Source organism: Oncorhynchus gorbuscha, linkage group LG13 (genome assembly GCF_021184085.1).
Source record: "Oncorhynchus gorbuscha isolate QuinsamMale2020 ecotype Even-year linkage group LG13, OgorEven_v1.0, whole genome shotgun sequence".
In the NCBI taxonomy this organism is placed as follows: domain Eukaryota; kingdom Metazoa; phylum Chordata; class Actinopteri; order Salmoniformes; family Salmonidae; genus Oncorhynchus; species Oncorhynchus gorbuscha.
In genome coordinates, this window is record NC_060185.1 from 49856149 (window position 1) to 49870375 (window position 14227).

A 14227-nucleotide genomic window follows, 5' to 3' on the forward strand; every position below is an offset into this window, starting at 1 on the left:
ACGTGTTACAGTTTAGGCAATTAGAAAGTGTTAGAGTTTAGGCAAGAAAATGATCTTGAAACAAAGGCACATGATGTGTGTACACATTTTTGACTGGTGCTGTGTGTACACACACTCATTCAAAAGTTGTCACTTAGAAATGTCCCTGTTTTGAAAAAAAATCACATTTTTGTCCATTAAAATAACATAAAATTTAACTGAAATACAGTGTAGACATTATTAATGTTGTAAATGACTATTGTAGCTGGAAATGTCTGATTATTTATGGAATATCTACATAGGCTTACAGAGGCCCATAATCAGCAACCATCACTCCTGTGTTCTAATGGCACATTGTGTTAGCTAATCCAAGTTGATCATTTAAAAAAAGGCTAATTGATCAAAACCCTTTTGCAATTATGTTAGACCAGATGAAAACTGTTCTTCTGATTAAAGAAGCAATAAAACTGTCCTTTAGACTAGTTGAGTATCTGGAGCATCAGCATGAGGGTTCGATTACAAACTCAAAATGGCCAGAAACAAAATACTTTTCTTTCTTCTGAAACTCGTCAGTCTATTCTTGTTCTGAGAAATTAAGGCTATTCCATGCGAGAAATTGCCAAGAAACGGAAAATCTCATACAACGCTGTGTAATACTCCCTTCACAGAACAGCGCAAACTGGCTCTAACCAGAATAGAAAGAGGAGTGGGAGCAAGAGGACAAGTACATTGGTGTCTAGTTTGAGAAACAGACGTGCAGTGTAGTGAAAATGGCGCATTTCTATGTTTTTTCTACTACAAAACATAGAAAGATAAGTGTTTCCAATGATGCCATCAACTAATTAGGCAGTTAGTAGGTAATGCCTACTCACAATTGGTCAAAATGGAAACATCCTCTATCTTTTTACTACAAAACATAGAAACGCACCATTTTCACATATGTTGACGTTGGAGTGATGCTGGAGATGAAGAAAATTTCCCCTTTAACATCAAGAAACACATGAGGAAATGTTGCTGGCTACTCTATGATAAACAGAAATATGATGGCCATGAATAGTTTGGCAAAAATACCTTACTTTATCATTGTAAGCTAAAGTACTCGTGTGGCTGCTAGCCAAACAGTGTTACACTTCTGTTGACATCTGATGAATGAACGTGTTGTACTAATATATTTTCTGTGAAGAGAAAATGTAGTTGCACGCCCCTGATCACTCTAAGAAAAATAACACACAAAAAAACACACTTGCCTTTCAAAATAAAACGCTGGCAAAACAGATTTTTTTGTATGCTCTCCATTTTGAAAATGCAGATTTCTGATCTCTAACATGACTTGTGTACGTACATAATGCTTTCCATTGCCTTGGCATTTCAGTGCTATGCCATCTGAAAATTATTAAATGGACAGACATATGAAACAGTCCTGTTTAAATCAAACTGTGTACAAGTCCTTTGTAGCAGTGTCTAAATGCTTTGTGCAGGGATTTTTCTGCTATTGAAATCCTTGTTTTTTAAAAATACATTTACGGGATAGAAAAATGCTTTCAGTGTAAACTTAAACTAGATAAAGTATGTACAAAATATCATGAACCTATATACTTTAAAAAATATATAATATCTTAACAATCACCAAAATAAGAGCTAGACAGTAATTGATAATTGAAAATAAAATGTAAAAAACAATGAATTTAGCCATATAGATTTGTGTTATTATATCTGTGCAAAACACAGCATTTGCCATTGAAAATGCATAGATTGCAGGAAATAGCCTAAACTTTAAGACTGCAAAATGTTCTCTCCGCTCCATGGCAGTATATGTAGAATTAATGGAAATGTGCTTTAATCTGCAACATTTTCTCTAAACTGTATGACAACGTGTGTAGTATTGCAGGAAATTAGCTTTAACACTTCAAACATTTCTATCAGCTCCATTAAAAGGGGTGTAGAACCTATTTCTCAATGCCAGAAACGCATACAAATAATAACTTGGAGTACCCAAAGAAAACACATTCCCAAATTACAAACTCTTAAATCAATTGCTATAATTGTATAATGTTGTTCTAAAAGTTGGGTTTGAGGTTTTCCCAAATCAGCTCCAACTTTGGAAACAACCCCACAACGCCGTGAATGAAAAACTTTGTAAAGGGTGGGCTGAATTTGTGATTACTTCCATTGTTGATAGCCATGGGAGTTAAAGCTGTCCCTACCATCAACGTGGCTTCTAAAGCATCTCAAAACAGCCAGCAACACCAGCAGAGTGAGCAGTCAGTGAGCCAGGTAAGTGAAAGAGCCCGCTTGCTACCTCTATGCTAACCTTAGCTAGCAACACAGGTACCACATTTAGCTGACATCTTCAATCTAAATAACACCCATAAAACTAACCAAATGTAAACATGTCTGCCAGCAGTTGGTAGCTAATTGCTGGTGCTGTCATACTATAGAGAGAGTATAAACCAATGGGAAAGAGTCGTTTTGGCCGTGACGGAGGTCACCGTTACTGTATATATAGCCTTATGGCTAGGGACAAAACTATGTGTGGATGGCTAGTCGGATGGATTGAGACGACACCTCCAGAATAATTTTATTCTGATATCTGCTATGGCATCTCAAAGACATTCCATACACTGGACTGATGGCAGATTTTAGGAAAGGAATATGGAATGTGGGGGCTGTGCGTTGTGGTAATTCGGACGTTCTGTGGCTCCGGGGGAGTTTTCTATAAGGCCTGCCAAGTGTGAGCTAAATTGAAATGCGAAGCATCGGCCAGTATACATAAATATCTGTCAGGGTCAATTATCTGCTACCTGGACTTTAAGAAATTGGTAGAATTGCAGAAAAAAAAATATATATAAAGAAAACTCTACACCGCCAAGATCAGGGGCTCTAAAGAAATTCTCAAAAATCAGCCACGCCGACCGCACCCATTGCCACATCCCCTGCCACGCCCACCAGCTAAGCCCCTTTTTTATGCAGGAAAACTCCTGTTGTATTAAGACTAACAGCAACCTTACTAAGTCCTATAACCCTGTTTAAAAGCTTTGTGGACAGTGGGGCATTTCTCCCTCTCTCAGTGCATGGAGGACGCTGGTCTGTGGCGAGAAAGGCCAAAACCAACCGGCTATATTTACCCCAGTCAAACAGGACTGGGGAAGCCTGCAGGGGAAGAATCACTGGGTCTGGGACATGTGCTCGCTCTTCCTCCAGATCACTCTTCATCCTCCCAGCTGAAAAGTGAAACTGATAGCTTTATAAACACCTAGGGGGTTCATGCCTGAGGGAGTGAGGAGAGGGGGTGATGTTTTATGCCAGTACGGAAGCCATAAAGTAGATCCTACTTTTAACGAACATCCTGCTCCTTTTCTATAACTCAAACTGTTGAAACTGCCATACATGCTGAGTCACAGACAGGCTTCAAGGGAGGCCAATACTTCAAAAGAGATTCTGTGAGCAACAGTGGTGCAGGTGGGCTAATGCCATTTAATCCAACACCTGCAGTGTTCAATTACATGTGCGTGCCATGTATTTATATTGAAAGAGTACAACATCAATAGCAGAGATATCTATATATTTTTTTTAAATGTACTCGGGATGAGAGGTATGTGCTCAAATTAAAAACAATGCACAAATGTATGATGCGCTCTCCAGCATGACAAGGACCAGATAGTATCCAGCACCTGAGGCTGCATCCTCCTCTCTGAGCTGTGATGCTACACTAATGAGCATGATGGATCAGTCTGTCTGCCGCATCTTATGAGGAGCCGTGCATTATACCGTTTATTTCTATTAACCAGGAAGTCCCCAGGAGTCAGGGAGAAACCTGGCAAGAAAATTACAAACAGAGGGGGAGGACTGCCAGTGTGGTGGTTAGGACTCAAACTGTGCTGTTGGAAGAGCTGAAACTGAAAAATAAATAAATAATCTATAGGATTTGTATAGTCTAGCCTTTTATTTCAAAGACACCTGATACTCAGTCCATGTTTGAGTCATTTTATGAAAATCGTTTCATTAACTTAACAGCTGAGTAAGAATGTACCCTTGAGAACCAGTTCCTTTGAATCATAGGTCTTTATCTTCAAAAACCACAAGAGTTCAATGAGTCATCGATGAGAGGCGTGAATCACAAAGCTCACAAGGAGAATGCAACTCAGGTGGCCCAGATACAATTCCCTTTGTATTGTAAAGTATTGTACTTTGTTTATAATGTAGGCCTACTCATAGAAGCAGCAAGAAACTATGGCATATTCCTCAAGGTTATTTAGAACTGTTCCCTATGGAACTGCAACAAGAAGCACTACTACGGTGTCCCAAGCATAACCAGAGGATTAACGTGACATTTTGTTCAACCAAAACATGCTGCTTTTACATTATTTACAAAGGGGCTTTCAGTCACTAATTATTTTAAATATGCACAGCATAGAAATGTTAACTTTGAAAGGCAATAATGGCAGCATTTTATATTTTTCTTTTATTTAACTAGGTAAGTCAGTTAAGAACAAATTCTTCTTTACAATAACAGCCTACCCCGACGACGCTGGGCCAATTGTGTGCCGCCCTATGGGAATCTCAATCACAGCCGGGCGATCTGGATTCGAACCAGGGACTGCAGTGACGCCTTTAGCACTGAGATGCAGTGCCTTAGACCGCTGCGCCACCCAGGAGCCCCAAGTGAAGCCTTTATGAAACTGGCTAAAGCTAAATAAATACTTACAAAATTAAGCAACAATAAGTCATGTCAATAAATATCCAAAAACATGTAAATGACAAAGTCACATTTTAGGGAGTAAAATCCTTGGTGCATTTGACTGCAGTGCATAACTTCACTTGTTGGCCCAAACAGCAGCCTACCCTATGACCTAAGCATGATCAACCCTCCAGCAGGTCACCAAACGGTGAAACCACTGATGACCTGAGAAATAGCCGTATCAACCAGGTAATAAATAGCCTGCCCTACTGTTTCAAGACTTCGCTTCTCGGTTTACCAAACATAACACGTCTTAGTTCTGGTTTTGATTCGAGAACATTTGTCAAATATTTTGATCAAACATGAGACAGTGACAAAAATTCCCTGACGGAAATGATCCAAAACTAAGTGTTTCAAATAAGCACTTCTATCTTTCAGTGACGGATGAATGAGGGGGATCTGAAGTTGTAATCTGAGACACCTGGTCGTGATTATTTAACATTAACTGTGGTATTCAGAACTTCACAAGTATGCACAGTCTTTCTAATGTCATTTCCTTCAAATTAAACGAAGAAGCCCCTATTTTTATCCCTGAGGAAACTACAGACGTGATGAGTGTAATGTCAGTGAGCTGCTCTGAAACACCCTCTTTCTCAGAAGCAGGGAAGTTAGTGGCCTAGACCTTTTCCTCACCAGTTCTGGCCTTATCGTCATTCTATTAGTTACAGGGAGTAAGCAACCAAAATAAATGGTTATGTGCCATCATATCTATGCTGCCCCCTGGATGAAAGGTCTATTCCAATATTTGACGTGTTATTTCCTGTGGCATCCAGCTACATTTGGACTAGTATATGATGACACAGACTCTTAACCCCCCTTTCCCACTGCAACGCATGCACACCCACCCAACCAGATCACTTTGAACAAGGCAGGTGACTTTGAATCAGGAGGATATTTTATCACACACACACACACACACACAAGCTCCATTCCATGGATATTGGTAACTTACAAATGCCTAGCAGATAAGATGGTGTCATGTGGCTGACAACTGACCTTAACATGTCACAATGACAGCTGATCAACATTGACACTAATGTGTACAAACAGGGTTTGCATGGTCTGCTTAGCTAGCATTCTGTTAAATGAGAAAAAAAATTGTCATACACTTCTTTACAGTTTACATTTTTATAATTGAATATAAGATGATTGATTGAATTCTGTAAGACCACTTATGAGGGCTTTATTATCTAGCTAGCTAGCTAGCATGCTAGCCAGTCACCCAATACTAGGATCACCCATTTTCAGTTACCTAGTTAGTTAACTTGCTTGTTTGTAACATTTTACCCATGAATCACTCAACACCAAAACATGGTGGTACGCTGCCCAACACAAATCCCCTAAAGAAAACGCAGTGTGTTTACATAAAACCTTTTATGAGCAATTCAGTCATAACTAAACAAACTCACATTAGCAACTTCCTACTGCAGCACTTTTCAAAATGCAACGCTCGTTCAAGCTAGCTGACTTGGTTACATTCCCAACTGCTGCTGTGTTTCACTTAACGAGACAATGGTGCCATTGTCTGGAACTTGTAGTTTTACCATTGTCGCGTGGCCTTTACAGGTGTGATTAACTCAGGTAGAAAAAAACTACAAACCCGGAGTATTCTAATACTACGCGCATGCGTACTGAAACACGGCGGACCAGGAAGGATCGGGCATATTTTAGTTCATAAAACATTATTTCGGAGACTAATTGATATACAATGTGTTTAACTAGTTAACTGTATAACATACGTCTATGTGAGACGTATATCCACTACATGTTTAGATAGGTGCAACAACGATTAAAAACAACCTAGTAGTATGCAAGCGGTTGACTGCAAAGCAGGCTTGTGAAGTTAGCTCGCGATGGCCGGTTGCAAGTAACATTACTGAGTAATGCTAGCTAGTTGACTCGCCACTTTAATGTTGTTGAGCAACCTAACTATTACTAAAACTACTTTGGAAATACTACTTGGGAGTGTTTCTTACCTATCGACGTTCGACGAACTTATATCCCTTTAGAAATCCCCATCTCCTAGGAGAAACATTCATTGACCAGTAGTCGACAGCTTATTTCTGTCCCCGCTCACGACGTTGTCAGGAATGCTCTCCCGGAGTCGGATCACACAAGCCAGCCGAAACCACAGTGCTGCGCTAGCACTCGATCTCACGCCGCACTGCGCCTGTGCGAGCGTGCTTGTTGTAGTACGGATAGTAAATGTATGAGGGCAGTTATTCTACAACCATACATTCATTGCATTGAACACAGATAGACGTTTTAGTATGGTCATTGCAAAAAAATCTGTTGCAATAATGTCTCGTAAAAAAACAACAGCGCTATTCCGAAATACACAGTTACATGTTTGGAATATAAAAGTTGCTAACTACACTGTGCCTGTAAATGATTTTTGCACCACGTTAATTGTCTATTTTCGGTTGTGGTCATAGAGTTGGAGCTAAGTTATTAGTAAATAGCGCAACCTTGTGGTAGTGAATTGTAATTAAAGCATTTTTACACGTCAATACAAAAATGTGCATACAGTGTTTGATCATTTTCTTTCGGACGGTAATGAAAACATAAATCCCATCTGCGCCTTACAATGATGCCTGCCACTATGACGCAAAGGCCTCGTTTTACTACTAAACTGCAAGACATTATTGCCACGTCATCAAAGTCGTGCCAGAATAAATATATATAAGGCCAGTTTTTCAAGGAAAGAAAATAATGTAGTCTAAGTGAATAAGGGATAAAGTGCAACATGACGTCAATGAGAAGGATTGTTCCGGAATGGAAATATTTTCTTCCGCAGCTGAAACAAACTATAAAGGTATGGTATAACTTTATGGTCCCGAGTGGCACCGCGGTCTAAGGCACAGCATCTCAATGCTTGAGGCGTCAGTTCTAGGCTGTGTCACAACCGGCTGTGATTGGGAGTCCCAGCGTCGTCCTGGTTTGGCCGGTGTACGGTGGTCATTGTAAATGAGACTGTGTTCTTAACTGACTTGCCTAGTTAAGTAAAATGCTTTGACATTTTGTCGTTTATCATACCTGAATAGTTCTGACGTCATAGGAATGATTTTACTATTCCATAGGAAACGAATTCGAACTCCCATTCTTCTTCATCATCTTAATTCAAATCTAATTTATGATCATGATCTCATTATCATCATCTTAATCATCGTCATTACAATAACATATTTACATTTACATTTAAGTCATTTAGCAGACGCTCTTATCCAGAGCGACTTACAAATTGGTGCATTCACCTTATGACATCCAGTGGAACAGTCACTTTACAATAGTGCATCTAAATCTTAAAGGGGGGGTGAGAGGGAATACTTAACTTGACCATTTCCCATTCATATTTATAGGAAGTTTGTGATCCTGATGAAGATGATGTGGAGGAAGAGACAGCCCTGTGTCTGGATGCCACTCCCGCAATGCAGTTCCAATACTCGTGTGCACAGAACTACTTACAGTGCCTCACCACCAACTCAAGCCACAGTGGCACTGTGGTGGTGGGCTTCCAATGGGGACACACCATGACCTCACATCGGGTGAAAATGGGGCATTAAATGGGGATTTACAGATGTGAATTAAAAGATAATACTGTGTATAATATAAAGTAATGCTATGCAATAACATGTTATTCATCCTGTTAGGCCAGGCCAATTCGTTCCAGGGTGGTATGCCATTGCATGATGCTCAAATAGAATTAGCAAAAACCTCAAAACTGCAAATCCATGAACCCTTACCTCTCTCTGTCAGATGGAGGTGTGGACAGAGAACCTGCGAGGGGATCTAAAGCACAACCTGAGCCTGCCCCTGGACAGGGGCTACCGGGTGGAGCACCTGGTCTCTGTGCCCAGCCAGCGGATCTTCGTTGGGGCCTGCGATGACCTCTCTCTGCGCGTGTTCTCTGACCCAACGCAGGGCATGGCGGTGCTGTACCGGGCCAATTGCCTGGGCTCTGTGCTCTGTATGCACTACTGCAAGGAGACCGAGGAGCTGCTGACTGGCAGCATGGGCATCATCACCTTCTGGGGCTTCTGGACTAATCTGCAGGTGGGTGGGATGTTCAAACATCCTTGATAGGAAGCACTACAGCCTTCTTGTTTTTTAAGATGAAAAGCATTTTCTCTTCCAACTTCTCTGACGCATCCTTTTTTTTACTCAATTCCCGCACCTTGGTTGGACTGATAAGTAGCTTTGTTTTCCCTGACATCTGACCTCTGCGCAGACCCACCTGGGGATAATCAAGGTGCTGGACTGGCACTGCACTTCCTTGAGGAGGGACACTACCATTAGTGGCCTGGTGACGGAGAGACAAGCGTCCATGCTTTACGCGCTCTGCAACCGCGGCATCAAGTGCTTTGACTTTGTGGAGAAGAAAGAGTACAGGGCTCTCAGAGGACACGGTCAGGGTACTCTGCACTGTGTGTCGCCTGACTGGGTGCAGAGGTACCTCTGTACGGGCGACATGATTGGATTTGTACAGGTATGAAGGGACGAGAATAAAGAGGAGCTCAAAATAAAAATGTCAACAATGTCTTACGCAGAAAGGATTCCGTACTGTATGTTCCTAAAGAGTAAACGTTCTGAAATACACTGAGATGCTTGGATTGTGTGTCATTAATCTCCTCTCCCTTCAGGTGTGGAGCTGGGATACTAGGAGTCTGCTGCAGGAGTTCAGGGCCCACGCCCGCTCTGTGTCCACGGTTCTCATGAGGCCCAGTACCCACACGCTGCTCACCTCCTCCACGGATGGCTGGGTGAAGGAGTGGAGCTGTAGTGGAGACCTCCTCCTCAAGCTCTTCCTGGATGACCCTGGGGGGGTACGCAACCTGTGGCCGCTGGGCGAGCACCGTATCCTCTGCCACTCCCCTTCGTCATTCTCCATCTGGAGGCTCCAGAACGTGTACAGGCTGTTTAATGACCCAGGCTGTGGGATGCAGCTCCTGAGGCGGGTCGAGAGCAGTCGGGGACAGGCACAGCTCCTGGCTGTGTCGCAGGATAGTATCGCCAGACTGATCTCTCCCGTCAGCGGGGAGTTGCTACTTCTCTCCTGGCCCTTCCTCCTTCTGGACCAGGCCCTGGGATATGCCTACAACCCTAGTCGGAAGGAATTGTTTGTGGCCAGTGGTAGTCCAGAGGTCCTGGTGCTAGACATGGCTTTGTGCCCTTGCACAGCTAAGCGGATCATCCGGACCTCCAGGGACCAGGACCTGGATGACAGCGTGATGTGCCTGGAGGCGGTGATGGTGGGTGGGGCGGAGTGGGCCGGGGTCAGCCCCCTACCCTGCCTGGTGTTCAGTGGCCACCGCAACGGGAAGCTCCAGCTGCTCTCCCCCCACCGACTGGGATGCCCCGCCAGGAAGGCCCATGATGGTGCTATCTTACAGATGAGCAGCCTGGCCGGGCCCAGGCCCCAGCTCTGCTGCTACGGCTCAGACAAGCAGTTCAGCATATGGGAGGTAGAGATGGGGGAAGTCCATGTGGAGGTCGCACCTCTGGCCAGGGTGAGTTGCTCCTCTGACCTGGTTCTCTCCCGACTGCTCTCTGGTCAGGTATTTGCTGTTTCCCCCAACTATAGTCTTCTCTTCTTCTCCTTGCCTAGTGGAGGGTGTTTGTGGATGGAGAGGAACCCCCCGACCTCCATCTCTTGCCTGGATTACTGCGCTGCTCTGGGGTTGGTGGTGGTGTCGGGACCCGAGGGCACTTTGGAAGTGTGGGAGACTCGGGGTGTGCAGTTAGCCGAGATACACCTAGGTATGCCGGTTAGTCAGTTGTGCTTCGCTAACACCCGTGGGGACCTTCTGGCCTGCTTTGGAGGCACCATCTGCATCATCTCCGGCCTACGCTACCTGCCTGCCAGGCTGCTGCAGCAGGTACTGGACCTGGCCCCCGCGGATTACATCCTAGAGGATCCCATCCCGTTTCTACCTCGCTCCCAGAGCTGCTATGATATTTATTTGGTGCCACGGATGTTCCTGAAGCCTGGGCAGGCCACGCCAGAGTTGAATGAGACCCCAGCGGTACTTGATGTTGTGAGGCCAGAAAGCACAGGATGTAAGAATGTACTGGACGTGCTGAAGAGGGACAGGAAGAAGAACCCTCTGATGATTCGGGCACCAACTCCACCAATTGTAAAAGGGGATCAGCCTGGTGAGTGGATCAGCCTCACTTGTTATGTTAAGCAAAGTGACCACACTTAAAGTATTAGGGTGTAATTACATGTTTTATAAAATAGTCAGGTTTACATGTTATAAATTATAGTTAAAGCAATAATTTCCTTTCTCACAGGTTCCTGGTCTTGTGCTCTCCGATTGGTTGAAACTTTGGAGGAAGAATTGAATCTGGAGGACGAGCCAATGGAAGGGTCAGAAGACCGGGACAAGTCTCAAACACCATTCGAGCCTCTCCCCCCAGACACACTTCTTCTGGACTGGCCCGTGGCTCCAGACGGCTTCCTCCCCAACTCAGTGCTGCGTAACTGGAATCTGAAGCAGGAGCCACCCAAGGCAATTTTGCCAACGGAGGCCAAAGCCCTTTGCAGAACATTGTCACAGTCAGAGGATGAACCAGAGCACTCACCAGTAGTCACCGCCATCCTTGCTAAGGCCAAAGAAGCAAGACTCAACAAACCAATCCCCATGCCTAAGCTGTTTGACACCCCAACCGAGTATGAATCCCCACCCGAAGATGATACTGGTAACGGAAATGAGCTTCTGAAGCATATCTCCGAGAGCCTATGGCTGGTCTCTAGACCTAATGTGGATTTGGTGGAGGTCATGAAATCCCTGATGTTGACCATGGAGGGTATGGACAGGGATGTCTATGGGAACTGCACAGAGGCCCTGTTCAGCATGTTCCAGACCTACGACATCCCTGTGGAGATCATAAATAACCTCACCTCCTGCCTCCTAAAACATATCCAGAAGGGGAACCCCCACTGGAAACGCTTGGAGGCCATGAAGAACTTAGATCAGATAGATCACTTCCAGGACAAACACCTGTACTTGCTGGCGGAGGTTCTCCTAGACCCAGCAATGGAATTGCGGGAGATGGCCAAGAACATCCTGAGCCGGGTCTACGGCATTGACAACAAGACCAGCCTGCTGAATAGAATGCAGGCCAATGAAGACGTACCCAAGATGTGAGTAGTGCTCAAATCACTGGAACGGAGGGTGGTTGACATTTCCATAAAAAAAATAGGTCAGAAATCAACCACTTTTGTTAGCAGGTCATATTTATGCGTTTATTATTTGTTTATTTACTTCCCCTCACCACTCCTTCCCACAACCACAGGCTCTATAAACATCTAGAAAGAACACTTTCTGATGATCTGGAACACAAAAAATCCACAGATGCTCCCGCCAAACCCATCGGCGGAAGGCTGTCCAGGCCATATGTCCACAGGGACTCCAGTACGGTTTGCTTTGTTTCCCAGAATAGTGTCATTTTGAAACTAAACATTTGGGTTATACTATCTTTCAATTCATTTCAATACAGGAAATGTATTTGACATCCAATTTGAATTCCCCCCCCACTTTTCTCCTCTCTCTTCTCAGGGCCCGTCTTGGAGTGCACAGCAGAGGACAATGGCACTCCAAGCTCAGAGCAAGGTACAATTTGTGGATCTATAAGGCCCAGTATGACTGTCATGACCAGTGCATTTGTTTGATTGCGTATACGATTGTCAACATTTTGCTTCCAGTGCACAATGTGAATGTTCATAATTTTACGTGATGGCTTAGTACTTAAAAAAAATATATATAGCGATCCCCATAAGCTCTCCTTCCTGGGGTCCAAACACATTAAGGCACTTACATTACAAACATACACTATTATTTTCAAACTTTTTCCTCAATATGCTCTGCAAGCGAATATATCATGTGTTGACATTATGTGATCGTTGGATATACTTGATATTGTGAATGCCAATCTGTAAAAACAACCTAGCATTGATGCCAGTCTCTTTTGGCTCTTTTTGCTATGTATATTACTAGCGAATGAGCAGTCCCTTTCAAAGTGGTGACTGACTGGTTCCCAAGCATCATTGGTCCTTCTCTTCTTGTACCCAGGGCGCTTAGCTACCACTCTCATCACTCAGTACCCAATCAGGCCTCTGCTCTCCAGGGCAGTACTGCTGGTGCTTATTAAACAGGCAGTGTCTGTCGATGGAACACTTTTGATTTTAATCAGGGGGAGGCAAATGCTGATTTTCTGCCCTAATTAGTAATCGTGGTGTTTCATGGAGAGAAACCCTGGAAGTCTTTCGATGTGATGGTTCATGGGTGATGGTGTGGCAAGACATGATTCATCAAATCATTTTTTATTTTTGTATATTTATTTAATATATTATTTTTTAGCTTAATAATTTTCAGTCTTTCCCCTATTTCTCCCTTTCCTTTCGCTCTCCTCTCTTTTTTTATATTTCACTGTCTATTTCTGTCTCTCACTCTCTGTAAACAGATCACATGCGGACTCCTGACCTCCCTCTCATTAGGTCCCTTGGGTGTAACCATGAATCTTCTACCCTGAAAGAGGAGCCGCGACTCAGCCCACCAGGGGACGACTTCATGCGCCCCCACCGCTCACCAAAGAAATTCCGCAAATTCTCCCTGTCCACAGCCAAGTGGGACAGCATTGTGGCGATCCCGGAGGAAGGGCACGTACAGGTATATGACCCCACTATCATAGAACTCTACAAGAAATCCAAGCCTCATAAGCAGTTGTGCAGCCAGCTCCCCACCACCAAGGCCCCCAGTGACTCTGGGGTGAGCTCCATGGGGTTGAGCAAGGAGGCTAGTCTGTTGCAACTTCCAGACAGCCCACAACACCTCAGGCTGAAGCCCGTCAAGGGTAAGGGAGACCCCAACTGGAGGGAATGCCTGTACAAGCTTGTATCCCAATATGGCTTCCGCTCCCCAAGGGCCAGACTGACCACTCTTGGCCCCCTGGATGTCCCAGGGGCTGCACAGCGCAACTCCTGCACCCTGTCCCCTTTTCAGACCAGAAAGGCCAGCCAGGTGTCCCTGGGCCAGAGGGTGGTGAGGAAAATCCAGTTAAGGGAGTCGTCGTTTGAGAGGCCCGCCTCCCAGTTCCACTATGGGCTGCCCCTGCCCTGGCAGCTCAACAGCCACACCATGGACCCCTCTGGAGAAAGTATGTATGGGAGGCTGGAGGTGGACTGGGTGAGGGAGCCAATGGAGCCACAGAGAGGGAAGATGCAGAAAGTGAAGCTGCCCCCGATAATGTCTAGGTGTCATCCATCCTAATCACCAGGGGGCAGTGTGGGGCTTCGGTTTCATTTAGGCAGTGTTATATTGTCTCCAGATATCTGCTTGATAAACATCCCCCCCAAAAAATTGTGATGGAATTGTAATGCATTAAGCTTGTTGTTGTAAGTTACAATAAAATATATATGTATACTTTCCTAGAGAGTATGTTGTGTGATAATTGGAGACACACACATGCATGCTCTCTCACACAAACACATGTGCACATGACAAACCCAGG

The 14227-nt window shown here is 44.3% G+C and overlaps 2 protein-coding genes across 6 annotated transcripts in view; one reads left to right on the forward strand and one right to left on the reverse strand.

The window, feature by feature from the left end:
* Positions 1-6845, reverse strand: part of sipa1l3 (signal-induced proliferation-associated 1 like 3) — a 121110-nt gene extending 114265 nt beyond the window's left edge. For 2 of the 5 annotated variants that reach the window (XM_046294853.1, XM_046294847.1), the window contains exon 1: positions 6694-6845. The gene's annotated coding sequence lies outside the window, so the exon portion shown is untranslated. The remainder of the gene's footprint in view (positions 1-6693) is intronic. The other 3 variants (XM_046294849.1, XM_046294848.1, XM_046294852.1) reach the window with 3 other exon arrangements.
* A 564-nt stretch (positions 6846-7409) lies between these two features.
* LOC123994209 (WD repeat-containing protein 87-like) lies at positions 7410-14124 on the forward strand. Its single transcript, XM_046296743.1, has 9 exons — positions 7410-7532; positions 8077-8262; positions 8474-8770; positions 8946-9203; positions 9358-10870; positions 11009-11861; positions 12014-12132; positions 12277-12330; positions 13181-14124. Exons 1-9 carry the CDS (start codon positions 7464-7466, stop codon positions 13984-13986), a joined length of 4155 nt encoding a protein of 1384 aa, XP_046152699.1. The 5' UTR covers positions 7410-7463; the 3' UTR covers positions 13987-14124.
* The last annotated feature ends 103 nt before the right edge of the window (positions 14125-14227 follow it).